This window comes from Onychostoma macrolepis, chromosome 10 (genome assembly GCF_012432095.1).
Source record: "Onychostoma macrolepis isolate SWU-2019 chromosome 10, ASM1243209v1, whole genome shotgun sequence".
NCBI classification, from domain to species: Eukaryota; Metazoa; Chordata; class Actinopteri; order Cypriniformes; family Cyprinidae; genus Onychostoma; species Onychostoma macrolepis.
Window position 1 is genome coordinate 17,430,835 of NC_081164.1, and position 26,459 is coordinate 17,457,293.

The 26,459-nt window shown below is 37.7% G+C and overlaps 3 protein-coding genes and 1 long non-coding RNA gene across 7 annotated transcripts; 1 reads left to right on the forward strand and 3 right to left on the reverse strand.

The window, feature by feature from the left end:
- Positions 1–96: 96 nt before the first annotated feature.
- On the reverse strand, positions 97–2,224 carry zar1l (zygote arrest 1-like). Its single transcript, XM_058789768.1, has 4 exons — positions 1,557–2,224; positions 562–654; positions 419–493; positions 97–357 (listed from the first exon to the last, which is right to left on the reverse strand). The coding sequence occupies exons 1-4, from the start codon at positions 2,175–2,177 to the stop codon at positions 214–216; spliced, it is 933 nt and encodes a 310-aa protein (XP_058645751.1). The 5' UTR covers positions 2,178–2,224; the 3' UTR covers positions 97–213.
- kl (klotho) lies at positions 2,182–13,033 on the forward strand. 4 transcript variants are annotated; one of them, XM_058789763.1, is made up of 9 exons: positions 2,182–2,319; positions 3,400–3,473; positions 3,830–3,888; positions 4,354–4,518; positions 4,617–5,301; positions 5,823–6,333; positions 6,540–6,808; positions 7,492–8,617; positions 11,559–13,033. In XM_058789763.1, exons 4-9 carry the CDS (start codon positions 4,472–4,474, stop codon positions 11,897–11,899), a joined length of 2,979 nt encoding a protein of 992 aa, XP_058645746.1. In that variant the 5' UTR covers positions 2,182–2,319; positions 3,400–3,473; positions 3,830–3,888; positions 4,354–4,471; the 3' UTR covers positions 11,900–13,033. The 4 variants fall into 4 exon arrangements, with proteins under 4 accessions (XP_058645746.1, XP_058645747.1, XP_058645749.1 ...); XM_058789764.1 differs by having other exon boundaries at positions 4,357–4,518; XM_058789767.1 differs by lacking the exon at positions 2,182–2,319 and adding an exon at positions 2,716–2,732.
- An 8,356-nt stretch (positions 13,034–21,389) lies between these two features.
- Positions 21,390–23,173, reverse strand: LOC131547768 (uncharacterized). The gene is made up of 4 exons (XR_009273008.1): positions 23,039–23,173; positions 22,935–22,958; positions 22,474–22,744; positions 21,390–21,526 (listed from the first exon to the last, which is right to left on the reverse strand). It is a non-coding gene; the product is annotated as an uncharacterized LOC131547768 (long non-coding RNA).
- Positions 23,174–23,628: 455 nt separating this feature from the next.
- On the reverse strand, positions 23,629–26,459 carry rfc3 (replication factor C (activator 1) 3). The gene is made up of 9 exons (XM_058789496.1): positions 26,222–26,459; positions 25,826–25,963; positions 25,672–25,739; positions 25,494–25,591; positions 25,155–25,336; positions 24,465–24,601; positions 24,203–24,301; positions 23,987–24,056; positions 23,629–23,894 (listed from the first exon to the last, which is right to left on the reverse strand). The coding sequence occupies exons 1-9, from the start codon at positions 26,306–26,308 to the stop codon at positions 23,703–23,705; spliced, it is 1,071 nt and encodes a 356-aa protein (XP_058645479.1). The 5' UTR covers positions 26,309–26,459; the 3' UTR covers positions 23,629–23,702.

A 26,459-nucleotide genomic window follows, 5' to 3' on the forward strand; every position in this document is an offset into this window, starting at 1 on the left:
AGAGGAGAAAAAAAAAAAAAAAGGAATAAGTTACTATTTTCATTTTTGGGTGAACTACCCCATTACAAAGCAGAAACACTCACACCGACACTGGTATTATGCTGCAATACTTTATTGGTTTATAAATTTATCGGAATACAAAAGTACAACATCCCACCAGAGATGTCGCTTGAGCCACCAGTGCAATTCTAAAACGTTTATAGACCTGAACAATCAGACTATGTACTTGAAACTGTAGATGGTGTCACAGGAAAGGCCTTTGTCCTTGCAGCGGCCGCACAGATCCTGGCGGTGAGGACGGCGCATGTCAATGTGCCTCTGCTTCCGTTCACAGCAGCAGCGAGTCTTGCAGCAAACCTGGTGAAACAACATGGTCAAATTTTACGAACAGCTTCAAATGCACTTTGACGACTCATACCTGGCACTGAATGGACTCCACCCTATATGGATTCAGTCCCGCCTGGCACTTCCTGCAGTGCTGCTTGAAGTACACCTGTGGAAATGCCATCAATTAGGCTTAAGTCTAAAGATTAGAAGTTTGAAAGTCAAAACGCATTTTACCTTGGAGGTTCCCGAGATGCACCACACGAACGCACTTTCCCATCGAATATTGCACTTACTGCAGTGATAAAACCCGTATTTCTGCTCCAGAAACTAAACAAGAATAAATGGTTAGAATTATCGTTATTAACAAAAGAAACGCACAATACATGGTTTCTGCCGAATTTCAATTTGCATGCGGTTTAAAAAAAAAAATATATATTTTACACACATATATAGATCCACAAAAACAGTTTTAAGTCACTGGGGTGTGTTTGTAGCAATAGCCAAAAATACATTGTATGGGTCAAAATTATCGCTTTTTCTTTTATGCCAAAAATCATTAGGATATCAAGTAAAGATCATGTTCCATGAAGATATTTTGTCAATTTCTTACCGTAAATGCAGCTCAACTTAATTTGATTAGTAATATGCATTGTTAAGAACTTCATTTGGACAACTTTAAAGGCGATTTTCTCAATATTTATTTATTTATTTATTTATTTTTTACACCCTCAGATTCCAGATTTTCAAATAGTTGCATCTCGGCCAAATATTGTCCTATTCTAACAAACCATACATCAATGGAAAGCTTATTTATTCAGCTTTCAGATTATGTATAAATCTCAATTTCGATAAATTGACACTCAAGACTGGTTTTGTAGTCCAGGGTCATACACACATATTAGTTTACCTAATTGAATAGTCATGATACAGAGGAGTTGAACGACACAAAACAAATTACGAAAACGCGATTATTCATAACACTTTTCACTTTTGCAGGTTTCAAACTGGGAGGGGGGAAAAAGATTGTCTAGTAATCGTCATGGGTTGTATTCACCCAATCAGCATCGAGCGTCAGCAATTACTTGCATATTTATGAGGACAGCTTTTATTCGGCTCTTAACCAAATAAAAGCTAGGATTCATCGCTAACCTAAAATTCACTATAATTTGAAAGTACCACTGTAATTTGGGGGAAATTACGGTTGCCATAGTAATTCCCGCACAACGAACCTGAAAGTTTGACCGTTTATTTCGCTGAATCACAGACTTCCCCTGCAGTGTTTCGTCGTGCGTCGGTTCCTCCAGTTTACACTTGTCGTCGTCGTCGTCGTCCGTCTCGCTGTCCGTCTCCTTGCTCTCATCCTCTCCGTCGTCCTTATTTTCACCGGCAGTCGTTGAGAAGGAGAAAATCCTGCGGTCGAAGACAGGAGAGTAGATGGCGACGGGGCGGGAGAAGCGCACGGAGTTGACAGGTGTGCTGGGCAGGGTGTCTTTCATAGGGCTGATGAACGGCGTCCTTGGCGAGTCCCATTTATCACCGCGATAAAACAGCGTTTTGGGCCCGAGTGAGCATTGAACAGTGGCATCGACCTTCGGGTTGACCTGCACACCGAACTCTCTAGTGTTGGCCTTGCGGAGGCGCGGCGTCAGGTTCGGGTTGACCTGAGATAATATCGCTTTTAACTGCGCGCGCTTATAAAAGTCGATATAATCGGGGGTGTCTGGCGCAACATAAAAACTGTTTCCCTTTTTGTTCCAGTTCTGGTGCTTAAATTTCCCGTTGCCGGGATAAAAGGGGAAATAGCCAGGGTAGCCTCCACAGTTGTAAGGTGGAACGAGAAACTCCTCCATTGTGGCCTGATCATGAGCAGAGGAAGTGCCGAATATTTATTTTCTTCCCGAGAACACGCCTTGATTGGCTCGACCTAATTAGCATTGATCGCGTGCTGGCTTGGCTCAGGGAGAGATTGCGGATGTGACGCATTAGCGTCAGGTAAAGATCGATCTCTCTGCATTTTTATATAAATTTGGCGTTGAAACTGCAGTCGAGTATTTGACATGACAACTCAATGCTGAGTGTATATTTAAAATATTTTTTTTTACAGTAAATTTATTTAGAGATGATCACTGTAATGTTCTTATAATAACTGAGAGACATCATGGAATATTTAATAATAAATTATTTATCACACCAAAGGATAAGGTGAATTCTAAATATACTATGAAAATATATGTAGCCTATTTATAAGCATTTTATTTTTAATAAGTAAATAAATGATAAGGTGATTAAAATGGTGAAATCTTGATTAATTGCTTGTTAATTGACAAAACCAGATTACTGAATAGTCTCTTCTTTTACAGACTCTTTTATTTGTGGAGATTTGAATAGCAGTAATAATTTGTCCGGTATGTTGCTAGGCATTCAAATAAGTGGAGGGTAATAAAAGGTGGATTTTAAAAGCCTCTTTGCCTCTGTTATGCAGTTTATGAATGGCAAACAGAGAGAACTAAACTAAAGGTTTACTAAAGGCCTTAAATTTCAGGTTCACTATACTGAGCTGTTCAATCTAGGTTGCATTACCAGGATATAGTGTGTCTTTTTTATGATGAGGAGGTCATTTCCTGTTTTGTTTTGTCTTGGTCCTTTTAATTTTATAATTAAAAGAAAGTATGATAAATCCATTATTATCTGTATTGTACAATGGGACGTCTTCAAGCACTGTTAGTAATAATAGTTGTTTAGCAGACACTGTCCCGGTCAAAGCAACTTTTACATTTTAGGAACAGCCCCATTGGATCAATTTAAGCAATAAGTGATTCTTCGGTTCATGAATTAACAAACCTTTGGATTACCACCACCTCCACATACAGAGGAATGCCTGAAATGTTTTAGACACAACTATCTTCTCTTCTGTTTTGTCTTTCTGTCCAACCATCTCTATTTATAACTCATCTATATGGAATTAAATAATTTTGGCTTTCAGAACGTTTATGTCAGTTGAACACAATATTACTATTCATTGTGATATGGAATATACATTGTGCTTCACCACACCAAACTGACCTTTAACAGGTGACTGACAAACAAGCCTTGAAGGGAAGCACAGGACTCAGACCATTGATTTGTCCTCGCCTGGATGGCACAAGGTAGGAGAGGCATTGTAAAATAATATTTTGTGATATTTAGGTGTATAAAATCATGTTTTTTGATTACATAGAGCAGCAGATAGCTCCTATAAACCGATTGTAGAAAACAATATTTTTTATTCCTGCCAAAGTAATCAATTATTTTATTCATTGAATTACAGTATATACATTGGCGGACAATGTGTCTGTAATATTGATGTTTTGTCTGAGTCAGACAGGCCAATAGTCCAGATAATGTGAGCATGGCCCCTTCAGAAGGCCAAATGGCTGGTTTAAAGCTAATAAAACAATCCCAGGGAACATATTATTGGCATTAACATATTACAGTGACAGTTTTTCCTTCTGGTTCCATTCAGGACATGCAGGTGCACATTATCATTAGCCGTCCAGATGGAGAGAATTTCCATAAATGCAGGTCTGTTTCCTAGTACATATTACATTCACTTATACTGTAAAATGTTTATTTTATGACTTAATCAAGGTCTAGCTGTTAAAAATACACCTGTTTGCAGCGTTTATGTAGCATGCTGTTTAAACTGCAAAGTCATGCTAAACAAAATTGAACTGACCAATTCAAAATGACTGTATGAAGCATTTTTAAAATACGTTTTATATATATTTTCATTACATTTTACAAGCCTGGACTGTTAACATTAATGTAATGTACTGTAGATGTATTTCGTTCATAAATTGAAAGTCATTGGATAACCAATTTGGATTACTGGATAACTAGGTGATCAGTATTCCTGTAATATGTGGTTCAGTCATAGGTTTCAGTCTTAAAACATATTCAGTTGTCCTTTAGAGCTACTGAAGAAATCATAAATTGTTTGGTTTTGTTGTTATACTGTATAATCATATTTGCCTAATCATACACTAGCAGGAGGAAATGTGTTCTTATGAAGGCTGGAATTGTGCAGCGCTTGGATACCTATTTACTCGTCAAGTGCCTGGGTAATAATTGATAGATTTCCTGAGAGGACAAAAAACGGGCCCAGATGGGGCCAGGTGGGTTATACCACAGTTGCAAACAGCTCAGAGTGAGGTAAGAGACACAACTCACTTGTTTAACATTTGGAAAGCTGTCCAGTTCTCTGACACCATGAAAGTGACATGGATTGTTTTGGCGTTCGTATTGTTCAGTCATCTACAGTGGACAGCAGCTGTTCCAGGCACAGGGCTGCACACATGGGATAGATTTAGCAAACTTCCATATCCCGGTGACAAAGCCTTCCTCTATGACACTTTCCCTGAAAAGTTCATGTGGGCTGTCGGCACCGCTGCCTATTCAGTTGAAGGAGCCTGGGAGAAAGACGGGAAGGGTAAGTCTATCTGGGATACTTTCACTCGCAGTGGGACCCGGGTGTCCAGAGGCGACGTGGGCAGTGACAGTTATCACAACATCCCGGGAGACCTACGAGCCCTGCAGCAACTTGGAGTCAGTCACTACCGATTTTCTCTGTCCTGGCCGCGCATCTTCTCCAACGGCACCAAAGAAAGCTACAATGAAAAAGGTGTGGAGTATTATAAAAGTCTAATTCGAGGATTGAAGGAAATTAAAGTGCAGCCTGTTGTGACTTTATATCATTGGGACCTGCCAGAGAGTTTGCAGACCTTATTTGGAGGCTGGAGCAATTCAGTTATGGTGGAACTATTCAGAGAATATGCAGATTTTTGTTTTAAAACATTTGGATCAGATGTGAAATTTTGGATTACCATTGATAATCCTTTTGTTGTGGCCTGGCATGGGTATGGAACTGGGGTTGTGGCACCTGGTATCAAAAATGACTCCGATTTGCCTTTCAGAGTTGGACATAATCTTCTAAAGGTAATTAGAGCCATTTATGTATTTATTTATATATTTAATAAACAAAGATAATTTGCACACATCTCACACAAACGCACATAGTCTTGAAAGAGTTTTCAGCATCTTAAAAAAATATATATTCAAATAATTAAAAATCTAATGTTTAATATATATATATATATATATATATATATATAAAATCATTTTCATTGTGAGAATTTATGTAAAAACTGATAGAACTAAAGTAATTAAAAAAAACATTAAAAAGTAACATTATAATGTTATAAATGTATATACAAGTGTTTTATTTATACACATACATTTTCATTTCTTATTATATATGTTAATAAGCAAAAAATAATGTTTATAAAAACAAAAATATTAAACAGCTTGTTTGAGGCTAGAATGATTGTTAGGTTATTTGTTAGCATTTTTATTTGTTGTTTAATTATGTTTGTTCAATTTAAGTACAGTACAGTAAATGTTTTTCAAATATAAAGTATTAACACTTTTTTTTTCTTCTGACCTCTGTTGTCTCCTAGGCTCATGCAGCAGCCTGGCACTTGTATGACAACCAGTATCGTTCCAGTCAGGGTGGGCAAGTGTCCATGGCTCTGGCCTCCCACTGGATCAAACCTAGCAGAACCAGGCAGGAGAACAAGAAAGCCTGCCAGTGTTCTCTGGACTTTGTGCTCGGCTGGTTCGCCCGACCATTGTTTGTGGATGGAGACTATCCACCCTGCATGAAACGCAATTTGACTCACAGACTGCCGTCATTCACGGAGGCAGAGAGCTTGTACGTTAATGGCACGGCAGACTTCTTTGCCCTGTCTCACGGACCTGCTCTTAGTTTTCAGCTGATCAATGACAGTCTGCGCTTTGGCCAGACAGAAGACCTGGGTCTGAGGATGCTGCTGTACTGGGTCGGTGCCGAGTACAACAATCCTCCCATTTTTGTGGTGGAGAGCGGCTGGTATGGAAGTGGCAACACGAAAACAAAGGATGCTAAGCATATGTACTACCTGAAGCGCTTTATCATGGAGACTCTAAAAGGTACATGGATGAATTGACATGGATAGAATTAATAATAATAGATTATATATTAGCCAGTATATGGCCATTTTGAGATTATCTTATGTATATCTTTTAATGGTTAAAGAAGCATTTACAATGTAGGCTATTTAGACTTATTTAGCATTAACAATTCACATTTCACAGTTAGTAATTGATTGTAAACAATAATTTTCTTCTCTTTACAGCAATCCGCTTTGACAGAGTAAATGTGATTGGTTACACAGCCTGGTCTCTGCTGGACGGGTATGAGTGGTACCGTGAATATGGAATACGACGAGGGCTATTCTATGTGGATTTCAACACTCCTGATCTGAAAAGAGAGCCAAAGACATCTGCCACTTTCTATAGCAAACTCATAGAGAAGAATGGCTTCCCTCAGCTGCCTGAGAACCGGCCCACACAGGGCGTCTTTCCCTGTGACTTTGCCTGGGGAGTTGCAGCCAACTCAATACAGGTAAAATTTTAAAGGGCACCTATTCTGCAAAATCCACTTTTACATGGTGTTTGGACATAAATGTGTGTTGGCAGTGTGTGGACACAACCACCCTACAATTATTAAAATCCACCCACTCCTTATTTTATAATCCCCATTAAACCAAATCAGTCTCACTAGGCATGCCGTTTTGATTGGTGCTCAATAATGCCGCTCATGGCCGATGACTGACAGTCCTGCATATATGTACATACATACATACATACATACATATATATATATATATATAAAGATATATTTATTTATTTATTTATTTATGTTATGTGTATTTAAATTGGTGGTTTAGAGGTATTTAGATGGTTGAATGTTGATTGTTCATTTTTAAATTAAAACCTCGTATTACATCTAACTGCACACATTTCATCAAAATAAAAGTAAAATTAAAATAAAATAAAAAATAAAATAAAATGGCTTTAGCTTGTACACTTCGGCCCTGCAAATCAAACTTACTTGATTGTTCTTGTTTGTCCCATTCAAAGGTCACTTTGGTAGAACTTAGATTCTGTGTAGATCTCATGATGTGTTTAACTTGAGTCTTTGATCTTTGTTCAAACTTCAAACATTGATAAACATCAATTGGATATATTAAAAATGTATTTTTATTTAATTTATTTTTAATTCTGCCTTCTGATCCTGTTTTGAAGGTTGATACTATACCTACCCAGTTTGCTGACCCTAGTGTTTACATCTGGAACGTTTCTGGAAACGGAGAGCTGAAAAAGGTCCCGGGTGTGCTGGTGCCCCCTATGCACAGGAGACACCACTGTGCAGATTACAGCAGCATCCTCCAGCAGGTGTCTGACGTGCACCGTATGCAAGTCTCACACTTCCACTTCTCCCTCAACTGGTCCTCCATCACCCCAACAGGCCGGGTGTCTGATGCTAATGAAACGCTTCTAAAATACTACCATTGCTTTGTCAGTGAGCTACAAAAGGTTAACGTTACCCCTGTTGTGACACTTTGGCACCACACAGGGAAACTATCCAGCCTGCCGGCACCCATGGAAGTTGGTGGGGGCTGGCAGAGCGCGGAGACAGTTCAGGCCTTTGCAGACTATGCTAGATTGTGTTTCCAACGACTAGGAGCTCATGTCAAACTGTGGATCACGCTGAATGAACCTAATGATGAGGATCTTGAATACACTGTGGGCCACCAGCTGCTCCGTGCGCATGCGTTAGCTTGGCATGTCTACGACACTGAATTTCGCAAAGCCCAAGGTGGTAAGGCATCACTGGTTCTTCATATGGACTGGGTCGAGCCTGCGTTTTCTTTCAACAGAGAGGATGTTGAGCCTGCAAACCGAGTCCTGGACTTTCGAGTTGGCTGGTTTGCAGAGCCCATCTTCGGAAGTGGTGATTACCCAGCGGTGATGCGTACTTGGCTCCAACAGCGAAACAATATCGATCTCTTCAACTACCACTTACCCGCATTTAGTGATGAAGATCGGCTGTTGGTTAAAGGGACCTACGATTTCTTCGCCATCAGCCATTTTACTACCTCGATGGTGTACGATGGAGTGGAAGACAAATACACCTTCAAAGACAAGCTGCAGGTACAGCTGATATCTGACGTGACCTGGATCATGTCTCCAAGACGCAACTCTCCTGTGGTCCCCTGGGGTCTTCGCAAGGCACTGAACTGGGTTAACTCTCGATACAAAGGTGTTCCCATTTATGTGATGGCCAATGGTGTTCAAGAGGACATCGCTAGGTTTAAGGATAGCTTGCGCATCTACTACCTTTACAATTACATTAATGAGGCCTTGAAAGGTAAGAAATCGTATGTTATGAGTTGAATTTCAATAGGCAGATACTGTGTGGCTTATACTGATTGCAGTTTCTATCAGGAGCAGTTTATTTAACCTTTAGACAAAATATTTTTGAAAGGTGTAAAAACATATTTGCATACAGTATCTCACAGAAGTGAGTACCCCCCTCACATTTTTGTAAATATTTTATTATATCTTTTCATGTGACAACACTGAAGAAATGACACTTTGCTACAATGTAAAGTAGTGAATGTACAGCTTGTATAACAGTGTAAATTTGCTGTACCCTCAAAATAACTCAACACACAGCCATTAATATCTAAACCACTGGCCACAAAAGTGAGTACACCCCTAAGTGAAAATGTCCAAATTGGGCCCAAAGTGTCAATATTTTGTGTGGCCACTATTATTGTCAGCACTGCCTTAACCCTCTTGGGCATGGAGTTCACCAGAGCTTCACAGGTTGCCATTGGAGTCCTCTTCCACTCCTCCATGACGACATCACAGAGCTGGTGGATGTTAGAGACCTTGCGCTCCTCCACCTTCCGGTTGAGGAGGCCCCACAGATGCTCAATAGGGTTTAGGTCTGGAGACATGCTTGGCCAGTCCATCACCTTTACCTTCAGCTTCTTTAGCAAGGCAGTGGTCGTTTTGGAGGTGTATTTGGGGTCGTTATCATGTTGGAATACTGCCCTGCGGCCCAGTCTCCGAAGGGAGGGGATCATGCTCTGCTTTAGTATGTCACAGTACATGTTGGCATTCATGGTTCCCTCAATGAACTGTAGCTCCCCAGTGCTGGCAGCACTCATGCAGCACTAGACCATGACACTCCCACCACCATGCTTGACTGTAGGCAAGACACACTTGTCTTTGTACTCCTCACCTGGTTGCCACCACACACGCTTGACACCATCTGAACCAAATAAGTTTATCTTGGTCTCATCAGACCACAGGACATGGTTCCAGTAATCCATGTCCTTAGTCTGCTTGTCTTCAGCAAACTGTTTGCGGGCTTTCTTGTGCATCATCATTAGAAGAGGCTTCCTTCTGGGACAACAGCTATGCAGACCAATTTTATGCAGTGTGTGGCGTATGGTCTGAGCACTGACAGGCTGACCCCCCCACCCCTTCAACCTCTGCAGCAATACTGGCAGCACTCATATGTCTATTTCCCAAACACAACCTCTGGATATGACGTGAGCATGTGCACTCAACTTCTTTGGTCGACCATGGTGAGGCCTGTTCTGAGTGGAACCTGTCCTGTTAAACCGCTGTACGGTCTTGGCCACCGTGCTGCAGCTCAGTTTCAGGGTCTTGGCAATCTTCTTATAGCCTACGCCATCTTTATGTTGAGCAACCATTCTTTTTTTCGGATCCTCAGAGAGTTCTTTGCCATGAGGTGCCATGTTGAACTTCCAGTGACCAGTATGAGAGAGTGAGAGCGATAACACCAAATTTAACACACCTACTCCCCATTCACACCTGAGACCTTGTAACGCTAATGAGTCACATGACACCGGGGAAAGAAAATGGCTAATTGGGCCCAATTAGGACATTTTCTCTTAGGGGTGTACTCACTTTTGTGGCCAGTGGTTTAGACATTAATGGCTGTGTGTTGAGTTATTTTGAGGGTACAGCAAATTTACACTATTATACAAGCTGTACACTCACTACTTTACATTGTAGCAAAGTGTCATTTCTTCAGTGTTGTCACATGAAAAGATATAATAAAATATTTACAAAAATGTGAGGGGTGTACTCACTTCCGTGAAATACTGTATGTGCTTTGTGTTGAGTACCATATTTGATACATCAGGCTTATATAGCCAAAAAGTAAGATGAAATTCTGACTGCTTGTATTGTAATTCAATGACATCTTTATAACAGTATAGCAGACTACTACTAAAAAAATCATTTAAATATTAGCTGTCAGCCTATATCTCCCAATAATATGTCTTAATAAGGTGATAATTAAATGCTTAGTTTTATGATCACAGCACTGTAGTTTTTATTGTGGGGGCAAAACATACAATGCAATGTAATACAACGATGATTGAAAGATGTACAAAAACCTGCCTTAAAAACCTTATGTATAACATTTGATACTCACATTTTAACATGATTACCATAACCTGAAGGGAGATTATTAAGATTATAAGAATTTAACAAAAAGGTCTTTTACTTGATAAAACAAACTATAAACTATCAATCAGATGACAGAAGGAATGTAGTAGATTGTGTACAACAGGTTTATCAGCAAGGTTTTTGTTTTTTTGTTTTTTTCATTTAGAGGCCTTAGAAATTGGCATATCAAATATGATACTGTAGGCTTTAACATTTACCAATAAGGTTATCCTAATATGGCTATTTTTTGTTTTTATTAACTCTATTAACATTTCTTATCAATTTTATTCAAATTAAAATGAATGGAAATGTTATTCATATTATTTAAAATATTAAGATTAAAAGCTCATTATATACTGATATTAAATGTAACTCATAGGTATAATTAAATTTATTGTAAGTGTAATTAAATAACTGTTTGTTTCAATATTATTATATGTTCTTAATTTATAACATATAAATCAATATAATCTATAATGTCCTTGACATTGAATTTTAGTTTAGTTTCTCAGTACAATAACCCACTTGGATAAGTTCTGATGACTCAAAGCAATGCCATTTCTATTTAGAGGCACAAAGCTCACGTTGTACACACACATCCACACACAGCAGATTAATTATTAAGCAGAAAACTAGGGAAACAGTTTGCTGATCTCAGGAAAACTAGCAAGCCGCTCTTTATCTGAGCTTTGGAAAAAAATATTTGTTTACTATTCCCAAAACTCTGGCAAGGCCTTATTTACCTTGTCATCTGAATTCGCTTTATAGTTACGTCATGAGTTCATGAGTTCTGTTGTTTTCTAACTTCTGAATTTTAGCATATATGCTGGATGGAGTCAATCTGAAGGGATATTTTGCATATGCGTTCAGCGACCAGCGGGACCCAGGCTATGGTATGTATGGTCATGTGCAGGAGGAGGTCATCTCAAAATCTTCACTGGCCCATTACAAAAACATTATCCACCACAACGGCTTCCCTGCCCCAGGCTCACCTCAACAACATTGTCCCCATGCTCCAGTGCACGGCTCTAGACGTTATGTCCTCACCAAGCAGCCTGTTGTTGGCTTTCTCTCTCTGGTGAGCTCGTGCATGCTGATCACAGTGTGCCTTGTGATCTACTATGCAGTCAAAAGACACAAAATAGCCACCAAAAAATGAACGAAAATGGTTCCAGTGGACTCTTTTAATTTATTTGTTTTAATGGTTAGTTTGACAACCTACAAACTATGCTTTTGACTCTTTCTTAAATTGTAGTACTTCTCGAATTTCTTAATGGGTACTACACAAGCCAGGAAGGCCTGGATAATTATTTAACTGCAGCTTTACCATGTAAAAACACTATTTATTTGTAAAAAAGCATATTGCATTATTTGGTCAAGTTTGCACAACGGTTTGGGTTTTGCACATGAGTTGTAAAATAAAAGCTGGGGGGAAAGTATTTTATTCTATTTTGCCACTTTGAAGATCCTACTATGGTTAGCTTAGGTAAGTGATGTTACAGATATATCTATATCTATTTATCTATCTATCTATTTAAAGTTGTAGCCTACTTAATTTTATAGTGAAGTAATTTTGATATCTTTCATTTTTTTATTGCCCATAATTTATATATACACTTATAATTTTCTGTAAATGTTAGAAAGTCATGCAAATCTATTTTGCTGTCAGGAGTGGACGAGTCTTTACACAAGTGAACAAGCGCTGCTGCGCACATGTGCGCTAAACCGACGGAGTGCAATAGAATAGGAGTGCAATCATTTTAAGTAAAATATACTTTTTGCTAAAATATTTGTTGTCGGACATTAAATGTGACACATGTAAAATTTGTGTGTATGCAAAACCTACATATAAGTGTATTTTTATGATAGCAGTAACTGCACAGTTCAAATTAGTTCACATGTATTCCTCTTACCAGTTAAAATGCTAGTCTGTTTTCTGTTATTTATTTTCATTTTTAATTTAGTGATTTTAACTTTTAATTCAATGTTTTTAATGCTTTTAAGAGTAGTTTTAGAGTGTAATGTTTTAATGTTATACTAATAACCATAAAAGGTACAGCTGTCGTAAAAACCAGAGAGAAAGGCTGCATGGCTTGAAGCTGCTGATCGACTGAATGTGCAAGCACCTGTTAAAATGTTTTCATATATCCTAAAACAGTGTCATTAAATCCTGGACACAATACATTAAATACAGTCGGTTGTAGCCTATATTTTTATTTATCTGATTTATTATTTAAGTTGCATTTTCTGTAAACTTTTATTTTTGGACTGATAATAAAGTCAAGTAATTGTATGTGAGAGAGTCAGTGGTAATTTTGATGCATTCCTATTGGTCAGTGTTAGAGGAACTCAGCCTGACAGTTAACCTGCTCCACATCTGGTTAATTTCCCAGCATAAATTGCCAGAGTGACTGAGCTTGAGCTATGGTAAATTTAATTTATGGAACCAAATCAACTGACAATAAGTCAGACTAATGGTAATAAGCCTAGCTTATTTGATAAACTTGTTTTATGAAACCCCCAGACTTTTGTTGTGTTTTTGTTTAGGTTTGCCAGTCATCTGTGAGGGGCTGCCGTTTTACTGTGTTTATTTATTTATGTCGAATGTCTTCCAGTTCCTTCCTGCCTCCTTCTTCCCCGATCTATGAACTTGTTACAATCACCGTCTCTTGACCATAGAAAACAACATAGGAAATTACAGTTACACTTCTTTAAATATTATACTTTTCCTACAAAACATATCTAGCCATCTATTTCTTATTGTTCTAATCAATATATTACATACAGTAAAATTTGTTTCAAATAAATGCTACTGCAATAAGCTGTTCCATATCAGATGATTGTTCAAAGAACACCAGTGTGTGTAAAGGAGGGGAGGCAAATTTAATTTCAACTGCAATTTATTTGTTTTTCAACAAACATACTGTAGTTTCAAAGTATCTCTTAGCCAAGTAGTAGAAAAGGTACCAGCTTCGAATGTTATCTGTTATCACTCTATTGAATAAGCGTTATCAGTGGTTATCAGCTCATCGATATGGGCCAGAAGGGACCTGCTGCACCTACTGGTAGGCTGAGGAGGCTGTTATCATCCATCCACATGGTTAATCACTGCACGCATTTATGAAGATGAAGTTATCACTGGAGTACCAGAAGGGGCAATCGTTTCCCCAACACCAACAACTGCACACGGACCAAAGACCAGCGAAATAGCGCATTAAAAGATGGATTTAGATGACTTAAGGACACATATACAAGTACCGTCTCAAAAAAAATGCCCCATTGTTCTGTGTTTATGAATGAAGATATTTATTTATAATTTTCCTATGGTGGGAAAGGGATCATGTAAAAAGTCCATACATTTACCATATTTTTACCATAGTAACTGTCGCTTGACCATGTCATGTGTAGTCGATGCACAGTAACCACAAAATATACCATGCTTCTCCCACCATATCTATAGTTTTACTGTGGTATTTGTAGTTAAAGAACAATAACTTCAATATTTAGTATGAGTTTACCTCAGTTACTGTAGTTTTACTGTGGTATTTGTAGTTAAAGCACAATAACTTATATATTTACTGAGTTTAACTCAGTAACCGTAGTTTTACTGTGGTATTTGTAGTTAGAGCACAATAACCTCGATTCTTACTATGGGTTTACCTTATAGTCCTTCCTCTAAAATATTTTGCTCACAGATCATTTTTAACACACTGTCTCAACATGAATATATTTCTCTTCGTTTCAGCTGAGAGGGAAGACCAAAGGAAGGCTTGTCATGGGATTTGAATTTGGCCGTATTGTGTGTTTACGGAGAAGACCAAAAGCTGCAAAGGCAAACATTTCCAAGGGTATGACTGTGTTGGTCTGAGCACCTTGACTATTTGCACAGCATTTGATGTTTCTTTAACTTTGGTTTATACCCCACGGCCCCGTTAGGAAGAACCCTCAACAAAGTGTCATGTTGAAGTAATAATAATTCATACAATTTACTAAATCAGCAAATTCATACAAACGTACTCATACAAAATTCTACGACTTTTATTCCTACTGCTGTCATTGGCCTTTGCCTCAACTCTCATGCAGATTGTGACCATTGTAAGTAGTCAGAGTGTTTATATCATAAAGTTTATATTAAGTCTATTGTATTCTTTATTAACCTTTACAAATCTGAGCCGTCTGTTCCCGTTCTAACAGTACATGATATCTGTTCCTCACCCACACCTGATTTTTACTGAACACATCTGTCTGTCTAAGGAGCAAGAGTCTGGAAATGCTAGTTTAACTTCTCATGTGACAAATCAGATCTTCAATTAATTTGGCCAAATCAGATCACTTAAAGCTGTTCACACCAAGAACAAGAAATTTAATGGTAAATATTTTAGCATCCACACCAACAGACGATAATGGTCTGTTTACTGTTATACACGCTGCAGTTACATTATGTTGTTGTCTGCTATTTTTTTGTTGTCAATGTTTTTATTGTTCATCACGTGATAAATTATTTTTCTTCCTGTCTTGCAGGATTTCTCACAGATTACTTAGTCCTTCTCCATCAGCTCTCCACAATATCAGCCCTTCCAAAAGCTTCTACATCTCTCTCTCTCGTGTAGCACATCTGCTCTGAGCCCTTTACTGCCAACTTCCATTCTTAGCATGTCTACTTGTTTTCATTTCTACTTTACAGTCAACACTCCCATCTCCCACTTCTGTCACTATATATGAAAATATAAAAATTATAAGTAAATATTTTTGAATATTAGACCATGTTTTTTTTAAAGGGGTTTTATATTGCATATTTATTAGTTACATATTTGTTTCCATGTACCCATGAATTACTTTATCAATCAGTCATTGTTTTAAGTTGTTATATTTCACTATAACTGCTTTTATTTTATTTATTTTTTCCATAGTGGTGCAAAGTGGAGAGAGAGTGCTGTTCTGAGCACTATGTTTGTCTTGGAAAAGTTTGACATATCAATAAACATTGGGAAATTCATAATGTGTGTTTTTTTTGTTTTTTTTTAATAAAAAACTGGCAGAGCTAAGAATGGCAAGTTTGTACGGTCCATTTCCAGGAAACATAAAAGTGATTAATTGTATACCTTTAATACACTATAAATGTTACAGAAGCAAAATTTTATAGTAGAAAAATACATGAATAAATCTCAGGTGTTTTTTTTTTTTTTTTGTAAGCAAATGAAACATTTTGACATTTATTATTTATTTTTCGCACAGTATATGCACACTTTTGAGTTTAAATATTGTACATTAATTAATATTAGTGTAAACAATGTATGCAATGGGAACCATTACACCCTTGTTTGAAAAAAATAAAAACACTGTAATCAACAAATTTATTGCTGCATCAGGTTAACTACATGATGCAATCTGTTGTTGCAGTTTTATATTGAGTGGAGACAAATAAATCTTATCTGTCCATTCACCACAAGAACCCGGAAGATCCTGTCATAGATGACCATATATGGACAAGTAAGTGTGACGTCTCTGCTCAACTGGGTTGCCATTGGCTTTGAAGTTACCTTGGCACTCGCAGACGTCACTGTGCCAATCACTTTATTGTCACAATACCATGAACGCAAGTGTACAGGTGGTGAAAGACTTTTGTGCAAACTGCAGCATGACATTATGGATGACAGGTATTGAATATATATGCAACACATGTGTGTAAGGGACTCAATGCAGGTAGAGAACAGAGTCCAGTCAGTGTAAGTGATAGAGTGCAGTGCATAAGAGGTTGGTGTGCTGTGTGTGGTGTTAATGGTACAAGTTTAGTTCAGTCTGATTGCCTGTGGAAAGAACTTGTCTTGCAGCCTGCTGGTGAAGGTTCTGCGATCACATCTGCCTGGTGGTAACGGTGAGAGCATGGCTCGGGTGGCTGGAGTCACTGACGGTCCTCCATGCTTTCCTCACACACCACCTGGTGTAGATGTCCTGGAGGGACAAAACATGTATTTAGGATGTGGTAAATTAATAAACAATATATATTATTTTTTGTTATAATTGTTGCACTGGACTTACCATTGATTCTTGTTGGAGGTTGTTGGAGGTATGGGCCAAAAGAATCTCTCCACCACTATCTTGCAGTTGTTCAGTTGTGAAGTTTACTTTTATGGGCCGTAACATCTGAGCTGTCCGTGAATGCAGATACCTGATGGGTTCAGGCAGCACTGCTGCACTTCGTGACCATTGAAGTGATATTCATCAACTGGCTTCATCCTCCTTCAAACAAACAGAAAAAAAAACAATAAGTCAATAATAACTCTAGAGAAATAGTTTTGGTGAATTCAGGTGCAGGTGTCAGTACTCAACATATTCGTTCATTTCCTGCCCAAATTCCAAAGTTGATGGCTCAGCTGATTTGCTCATTCTAGGAGCTATAAAAAGATGTATGTGTCAAAAACTATAACTGCTTTGAATACAGACATACCAATGGAAATGTGCAACTTTCCAGCTTTGTCTTTTCTGTTTGGGTACAAGGCGGCGGCCATGTTCATTCCTCATTCATCAGAACTGGTTTGACCGGCTTGCTGTGACTGATTTTCTTTGCGTTTTTGGTCTTCAGCTGTAAAACAAGAAAATATCTATTGACCCCATGTTTAATTATTGTTCTTTATACATAAATTAAGCAGTTATAATAGTAAACTTCAAGCTCAAGTTCCCTGGCAACTCTAGCAAGCTCCTGAGTTCATCTGTATACATCAGATTCAGAGTCTCAGAAAAGGCCATCATGCAAACTCTCAGTTTCTACCTTACAGCAGAGCATAAAAAAATGTGAGTGAGGGAGTAAAGGAATAAGATGAAGAGAAATAGGCAGAGAAAGGCAAAATTTGGTGTGTAAGTTTAACAGAATGAGAGGAAAGAGAAAATGCTATTGCTATTCTTCATATTAATATGAATTATTTTAAATATGATTACATGCTGCCGATATTGTTGTAAGCAATTTAAAGGCCTCTTCACACCAAGGATGAGTCCACACGGAGCTATTTAACATTTAATTACACAGAGGAACAATATCGTTGGAATCTCTTCCAGGACAACTTTTTCAAGCTGATGAACAGTAAAAACATTGACAACAAAAAAATAGCAGATAACAACATACTGTAACTGAAGTGTGTATAACAGTAAACAGACCATTATCGTCTGTTGGTGTGGATGCTAAAATATTTATTATTAAATTTCTTGTTCTTGGTGTGAACAGCTTTAAGTGATCTGATTTGTCACATGAGAAGTTAAACTAGCATTTCCAGACTCTTGCTCCTTAGACAGACAGATGTGTTCAGTAAAAATCAGGTGTGGGTGAGGAACAGATATCATGTACTGTTAGAACGGGAAGAGACGGCACCGATTTGTAAAGGTTAATAAAGAATACAATGGACTTAATATAAACTTTATGATATAAACACTCTGACTACTTACAATGGTCACAATCTGCATGAGAGTTGAGGCAAAGGCCAATGACAGCAGTAGGAGTAAAAGTCAGAATTTTGTATGAGTACGTTTGTACAATATATGAATTTGCTGATTTAGTAAATTGTATGAATTATTATTACTTCAACATGACACTTTGTTGAGGGTTCTTCCTAACGGGGCCGTGGGGTATAAACCAAAGTTAAAGAAACATCAAATTCTGTGCAAATAGTCAAGGTGCTCAGACCAACACAGACATACCCTTGGAAATATTTGCCTTTGCAGCTTTTGGTCTTCTTCGTAAACACACAATACGGCCAAATTCAAATCCCATGACAAGCCTTCCTTTGGTCTTCCCTCTCAGCTGAAACGAAGAGAATTATATACAGTGGTGTGAAAAAGTGTTGGCCCCCTTCCTGTTTTTTTTATTTTTTTGCATGTTTGTCACACTTTAATGTTTGAGATCAAACAAATTTAAATATTAATCAAAGATAACACAAGTAAACAACATGCAGTTGAAGTTTTTTTATTATGAAGGGAAAACAAAATCCAAACCCACATGGCCCTGTGTGAAAAAGTACTTGCCCCCTAAGTCTAATAACTGGTTGTGCCACCCTTTGCAGCAACAACTACAATCAAGTGTTTGCGATAACTGGCAATGAGTCTTTCACATCGCTGTGGAGGAATTTTGGCCCGCTCTTCTTTGCAGAATTGTTTTAATTCAGCCACATTGGAGGGTTTGAGCATGAATGGACTGTTTATTCATGTTAAATGTATCCATTTCAATTGGATTTAAGTCCAGACTTTGATTTGGCCACTTCAAAACCTTAATTTTGTTTTTCTTGAGACATTCAGAGGTGGACTTGCTAGTGTGTTTGGGATCATTGTCCTGCTGCAGAACCCAAGTGCTCGAGCTTGAGGTCACAAACTGATGGCCGGACATTCTCCTTCAGGATTTTCTGATTGTGTGCAGAATTCATGGTTCCATCAATTATGGCAAGTCATCCAGGTCCTGAAGCTGCAAAGCAGCCTCAGACCATCACACTACCACCACCACGTTTGACTGTTGGTATGATGTTCTTTTTATGAAATGCTGTGTTGGTTTTACGCCAGATGTAACGGGACACACACCTTCCAAAAAGTTCAACTTTTGTCGCATCAGTCCACAGAATATTTGCCCAAAAGTCTTGGGGATAATCAAGATATTTTTTGGCAAATGTGAGACGAGCCTTTGTGTTCTTTTTGGTCAGCAGTGGCTTTTGCCTTGGAACTCTCCCATGGATGCTGTTTTTGCCCAGTCTCTTTCTTATTGTTGAATCATGAACACTGACCTTAATTGAGGCAAGTGAGGCCTGCAGTTCTTTTGATGCTGTTCTGGGTTCTTTTATGAACTCCTGGATGAGTCATCTTTGTGCTCTTGGAGTAATTTTGGTATGCTGGCCACTCCTGGGAAGGTTCACCACTGTTCCAAGTTTTCTCCATTTGTGGATAATGGCTCTGACCATGGTTTGCTAGAGTCCCAAAGCCTTAGAAATGGCTTTATAACCCTTTCCAGACTGATACATGTAAACTATTTTGTTTCTCATCTGTTTATGAATTTCTTAAGATCACGGAATGATGTGTTGCACTTTAAACATGCTTCACTTTGTCAGACAGGTTCTATTTAAGTGATTTCTTGATTCAACAGGTCTGGCAGTAATCAGGCCTGGGTGTGGCTAGTGAAATTTAACTCAGCTTTCTAAAATAACGTGGTTAATCACAGTTCTTTCATGATTTAACAGGACGGGGCAATTAATTTTTCACGTAGGGCCAGGTAGGTTTGGACAGCTTTTTTCCCTTAATAAATGAAATCATCATTTAAAAACTGCATTTTGTATTTACTTGCATTATCTTTGTGTAATATTAAAATTAGTTTGATGATCTGAATGTTTTAAGTGAGACAAATATGCAAAAAAATTAAAAATCAGGAAGGGGGCCAACACTTTTTCACACCACTGTACATGTTGAGACAGTGTGTTAAAAATGATCTGTGAGCAAAATATTTGAGAGGAAGGACTATAAGGACAGATATTATCAACACATAATATGATGTGTTCATTAACGCAAATCAGTTATTACTAAAAGTGTTCAACAAAACCTGTGAAGAGCTGAACCTTTGAAGGGCTTGTTCAGCCTCCTTGGCAGCTTCTTCAAGATCAGCACTGAGAGCTTCGAGTTCAAGTTCCCTGTTAATTCCAGCGGCTTTCTGAAAGAACTGGTCAAAATTTGATGCTATGTTTTAAAAATATGCCATGATGAACCACAGAAAGAGAGAGAGCAAAATATCTGTAAATGAATTACAGTTTGGAAAAATAGGAAAGGAAAAGCTGAGAGAGAGAGAGAGAGAGAGAGAGAGACAAGAGATGGCTTCTTAAAAGAGTGACACTGATAACATGCTTCTGCTCTTCCAGGCTGTTTGCTCACCGACTGATGCAGATCATGCTGTGACATTAAGGCAGAGCATCAAGAATTGCAGCATTATAGTTTTCTTTGAGACTGAGTCGAAGTATACAACGAACTACCTTTAATTCATACAGTCAAACCAAAAATTATTCAGATGAATTTGTTCTGACAGTTTAACTCTTGAGTTTGTGTCACTTTATTACCATTTTTTAAACTATAGCAAATAAACTGATAATGTGAGAAGTTTTGAATATGTCTGAGTAAATTTGTGTGTGTGTGTGTGTGTATAGGTGCATCTCAAAAAAAATTTGAATGTTGTGGAAGTTCTTTTTTTCCCCCAACTTATTTCAAAAAGTGAAGTTCGTTCTTTACAAGTAAAGTAAAACATTTCAAAAGTTTGTCGTAATTTTGATGATTAGAGCTTACAGTTCATGAATGTCAAAAATCCAGTATCTCAAAGTATTAGAATTTCCTAAAAAAATAAATAAAAAAAATAACCCAAGGAAAAATAATTGTCAATACTTTGCCATTTGTGCTTAATTCCCGTTACAACAATTTGCAAATAGAAAAAACAAACAGCAATATGAATATTTTCTCAGACTCAGAAGTAAGTCACTTCTAGTTGCCGAAACATGGATCAGAGAAAACTGAGTTTGAAGCATCTAAATGGCAAGACTTCTTTTCAGTACACCTACAAAGAAAGAAACTCTTATTGCATTTTCATTTTTTGTCAATTTTCCACCACACTGAATGATTAAGTGACTCTAGTCAAAATAGATGTTTCTGCTGTACCTGGAACTTATACTGGCAGTCTGAGGAGTGTAACAGTTTGATGAAGTTCCTAATTCACGAGGGCAGGTTGCAAGATCCCGCTGTCCATAATTGGCATGATGAATAGAAATAACACCCTTTTTCTCTGGAACCGAAAAACTGATGTTGATAATTTCACAAGTGAAGACTAAATCACCACATGCAAAATTAATTAATTAATTATATATATATATATATACACTGAAAATTTTTTTTTAAGGTAAGTGGTCGCAATTTATTTTAGCTACATTTAATTAAAAAAAATATACGTTGAAAGTTAGTCAACTAAATTTGTTTATTTAAATGTAGTTAAAATAAATTGATTGCAACCACTTACCTTAAAAAAAATTTAGTAAATTCAATGAATCATTTTTTTCAGTGTATATATACATACACACACAAATAATAAACTTGCATTAAGGTTCACTTTTTTGGGGGTAATTATTTGTGAAGTTTACAAGCCATTTCAGAGTGAAAATAACTAATTTTTTAGTGTGCTGGTTACATTCACACATACAGTTTGGTTATTCATGATAGTCTGCACTCTACCACTGCTGCTCCCAAAGATCAATTTATCAAAATAAACAATCTTTGGTTTATTTTAATAAGTTGATCTTTGATAACCACAACAGCAGTGTGTGGATTCTTTTAGTGAAGTGCTTTATTAGATCGAGCACCTAAAGTTTTTGGATGTGCGCATATATTTTTGGTAACACTGTTGTCCCTTTTGAACATTCCGTTGACAACAAGTAACATTGCACCTACATGTCAACCATCTCTCATTAGGGAGTTAGTAGAGTGTCTGCTTAATATCTGCCAACTCTTTATTGTAGTAATGGTCTCCCAACAGACATTTACTGACTAGAAGCAAATTTGTAAATGCAGGTCAACTTAATCCAACCCTACGAGTCTAGTAATACGCTACTAACACTTCAGTGAGTGTTAGTAGATATGTAGGTGCAACATTAATTATGGTCAACACAGTGTTAAAGGGACCATCAAGGACCCCGAAGGATAAAACATGCATGAAAAACGAACTAAGAAAGTTCTTACCACAGGAAATGACACTTTTGGCACCTTGACAAGTTAAGCGTTGCTCTAGAATTATTTAGGTGGAAAACAGGAACATGGGTCAGTAATAGCAAAAGGACTTCCCAAGATTAAAGTGAATCAATTTCAAAATTAAGGTTGGAAACTGTCTCCATCAATCCCACTCAGTGGACGACACTCAGAAGACAATCGCAGGTATTTAGAGAAGTCCCATAACAAGGTTCAGAGAAAACAGTTCTCTGCAGGAACAGAGCAGCTTTTTCTTCCATTACACCTGATTCATGGACGGACAGACAGACGAACAGACAGGTACATAAAAATGAAGATACGACAGGATTACTGTTGTTCCTGCTCTAGCAAAGTAATCAGCTATCAATTAATCCTACCGAACAAACATGCTGTTTAGGTAAGAAGAGATAGCAAAGTAAAGTTACTAGAAATAAATCATGACATTTTGTCCTTACCATGCTGACACAGCAACAGCAGCACTGTAAAACCAAACAAAAACTGTATTGAAAATACTGAATCTTAACAAAGTGAATCAAAGAAGAAGAAGAAAAATACATACAAGTGATCCCGCTTAGCTTTTGCACCAGCATGACAGATTAGAACATATAAACAAAAAGAAAATCTGGTCTTTCTACAAAACTACATGCATGATGCATGTGTATTTATTATTTGAAAACTACATGGTATGTGTGTTGGAACTAAACTCTGCAGGGCTTCGGCCCTCCAGGAACTGAGTTTGACACCCCTGGTCTAAACCCATTCTATAAACGACCATTTAGTTAATGCAATCTCACTAATTTGGTCCAGGTTCATTGAGTCAGGATAATTTGATGTGCCCGCTTATTCTTAAACAGCCCTTGATGTCGATCATGGATCAAATCGATTCACCATGGCAAACGGTGAATATATTTGTGCAGTGTTTTCCTCAGTGTATAACATATATTCTTCATTTGTAGTATCCTATCTTGCCCCTTTGAAGTTATTTTTACACATAAAGATTGTATTAAGCTTTTCTAATAATCATGTTTGCAATTTCCATTCCATTCTTGCTTTATGTTGTCAAGATTGTGCTCATTTCATCCTTGTCCGTGTGAAATTCTTTACCTCTTCTTTGAATAGATACCCAAACAGCAATAACAGCAGGCCAAGAATTTTTGAAATAGCTTTTATTATGAAAAACAATCAATTAATTAGTATATCTTATTCTTTTAGGCTACAGTGGCTCAGAACATAAAGTTGTCAAGTCCATCTTCCATGAACTTCTTGTAGATGGCCATGAATTTAGCTACAAAGGCCTCCAGGTGGTAGATTGCTTTGTTGCCCAACTGCAGTCTGTGCTCGTAGTATGCAGCCATCTGAGCCACGTCTGCCTTCAAGTGTCCATCACAGTTACTTAGCAACTCTGTCACCAGGCCCTGGAATACCATGCAAAGAAATGCAGTGATTGTTCACCAGTTTTATTTAACTTCTATTTCACAGTATTTATGCTGTAAATAAGCAGCTGTACCTTCATGATGACTTCTGGTGGGATGCAGTGAGTCAGAAGTTCATACAATCGTGCCCGAACCTCCAAAAGTCTGTAAAAATATAATTTAGTTTACATTTACATGTATGCTACTTAACAACGTAACAGGTTATTGAAACCAAAATTGTTCAAATCTATTATAATGTAAAAGACAGCAGGGGATTTTAATTCTGCGCTTGTATTCAGGCATTTTTTGACCTTTGAGGGCTCTGCTGGCTGACTATAGCATTAGCGGTCTCTCTGAGGTAAACCTCCCAGTCTGTCTCAGGGATGTCCTGGTCTGGAGAGAATGGATACCTGCAGGAAATCAATTTGGGAACAGATTACCTAAACTGTATGTGAGGCATCACTTCAGGCGAGTTATGTTCATTCAGAGGCTTCATTTGTGATTAACACTGGAAAAGTGAACAACACCGATGATTTATTTCACTCTCTGAGATCTCTCTTCTTGTTGACTTACTGTTGAACTCTGCAGGCCTCACACATCAGCAGTGCTTTACGGAGGTTACGGCTAGACTTCTCAGTGATTTTTTTGGCCAGTTCAGGAGGAAGCAGCAGCCCCTCCTTCCTGCACACACCTGACAGAACACTGCACACCTGAGAGGACAAAGGTTGGGTTGTTTTCATATGTCCAGTAAAACACATTTGAATTTAAAATGTATGATTTTAATTTTTATGCATTTCTCATTAAATTAATATATTTAGGAAATAACGCATTTGCTCAACAAGGCTGCATTAATTAATTAAACATACAGAAAAAAAAAAACAGTAATTTTGTGAATTATTAGTCCAATTTAAAAGAACTGTCTTCTATTTTAATATCTTTTAAAATGTAATTTATTCCTGTGATGGCAAAACTGAATTCAATTGTCATTACTCCAGTTTCACATGATTCTTCAGAAATCATTCTAATATGCAGATTTGCTGCTCAAGAAATTTCTCAGTATTATCAATGTTGAAAACAGTTGAACACAGTACTGTTAAATATTTTTGTGGATATTATGATAGTTTTAAATTTTCTATCATTATAAATTTCTTTAACGTCACTTTTTAAACTAATTAAAATGCATCCTTGCTGAGTAAGAGTAATAATATATTATTACAATTGTTTTGTCTTTTGTTTTTATAAAGAAAAAAAAAAACACTTCACCTCGTCCACACTTGGCAGGGGGACTCTCACAGCCAGACACCTGCTCCTGATGGGGGCAATCACTTTTGAGGTGGAGTTACAGCACAGAATCAGTCGACAAGTGGACATGTACTTCTCCATCGTACGGCGCAAGGCATGCTGGGCATCTTTAGTGAGACGGTCCACCTCTGTCAGCAGCACAACTGTGAAAACATGACAAATTTATCATTGCTAATTCAGTTATATTACTGTTGTGTAAGTGTACGGATCATTAATATAAAACTATCGAATCCAGACACAGCTCTTAGCTATTTAACATTCAGATTAATGATCTAACCCAATGAAAGAAAAAAGCCGAACCTTTGAACTCCCTTTGAGCACTGGACTGAATCTGCTGAGACTGGGCAACAGTTTTGATCAGCTCCTGAATGACCACACGGTCACTGTTCCCAGCATCACTGAGGAAAACAGATCAGGCATGAGGTTCTGCTAGTAAATGCTCCCAACATACAGAGAACCGAGGCAATCTTTGCATTACCTTGGATTCACCTCTAGATGGTAGTTGCTTGCAATTGTGTTGATTTCAAGCTTCTTTTTAGATGGAGTCTACAATAGACAAACACTGATAGTTAATACTGTAGTGTTAGGCTATATAATTAGAAAACAGTTTGTAGCTTTTTTTTTTTAAATACCGTAATGGACTGGTGTTCAATTCTGAGTTTCTCGACCCCGGGACCGTACAGCTCTCTGAGCAAACACATGATCCGGGTTTTCTTACCAGCACCAGACGGTCCATAAACCAACAAGTGGGGAAAATCACCACACTGGACCTGTAAAATTAACAAGTATTCAGTACTAATTAAAGACAGTATGGCTAATATGTGAAGCACATTTAATTATATCACAGCTACTGCAAAGTATATTGTTGCTGCAACTGTAAACAAATTATTTGAAGTATTTTCTTCCAGAGGAGAGCGCGATGATGTAACGTTACATAAAATATAATTCATATTTAGTTATTGAAATTGACTTGAGTCTGACCAAACACAAACACCAGTTCGCTTTCTGGATAGTTTCCGCTTCTTTACCAGATTTTTGAGCTGATTTGCTTGCTCCTTGTGGTAGTCGAGTTTAGACAAGGACGATGGTCGGTATTTATCAACCCATAAACTCATTTTGTCCCCTGAATGATAAGAATATCGCGCCTCTGTAAAAAAAAATTAAATAATTGTTATTGTGAGCTGCCTGCTCCCGCGAAACAGACCCGCGCTGTCAGAACGGCATCTACAGAGAGCGAAGAGGAACAAGTGCTTTCGCGTTTCGTAA

Bases quoted from the DNA above. Each gene is read 5' to 3' on its own strand.
- zar1l (XM_058789768.1), bottom strand. From the start codon at position 2,177: ATGGAGGAGTTTCTCGTTCCACCTTACAACTGTGGAGGCTACCCTGGC. The intron at 655-1,556 runs GTTCGTTGTGCG...ATTCTTGTTTAG, and splicing joins ATAAACGGTCAAACTTTCAG to TTTCTGGAGCAGAAATACGG. The intron at 358-418 runs GTATGAGTCGTC...TTGTTTCACCAG, and splicing joins TGGAGTCCATTCAGTGCCAG to GTTTGCTGCAAGACTCGCTG.
- kl (XM_058789766.1), top strand. From the start codon at position 4,472: ATGGGGCCAGGTGGGTTATACCACAGTTGCAAACAGCTCAGAGTGAG. The intron at 5,302-5,822 runs GTAATTAGAGCC...GTTGTCTCCTAG, and splicing joins TTGGACATAATCTTCTAAAG to GCTCATGCAGCAGCCTGGCA. The intron at 6,809-7,491 runs GTAAAATTTTAA...CCTGTTTTGAAG, and splicing joins TTGCAGCCAACTCAATACAG to GTTGATACTATACCTACCCA.
- rfc3 (XM_058789496.1), bottom strand. From the start codon at position 26,308: ATGAGTTTATGGGTTGATAAATACCGACCATCGTCCTTGTCTAAACTC. The intron at 25,337-25,493 runs GTTCGGCTTTTT...ATGTTTTCACAG, and splicing joins TGCTCAAAGGGAGTTCAAAG to TTGTGCTGCTGACAGAGGTG. The intron at 24,602-25,154 runs GTGAAGTGTTTT...TTGTCCTCTCAG, and splicing joins CCCTGCCAAGTGTGGACGAG to GTGTGCAGTGTTCTGTCAGG.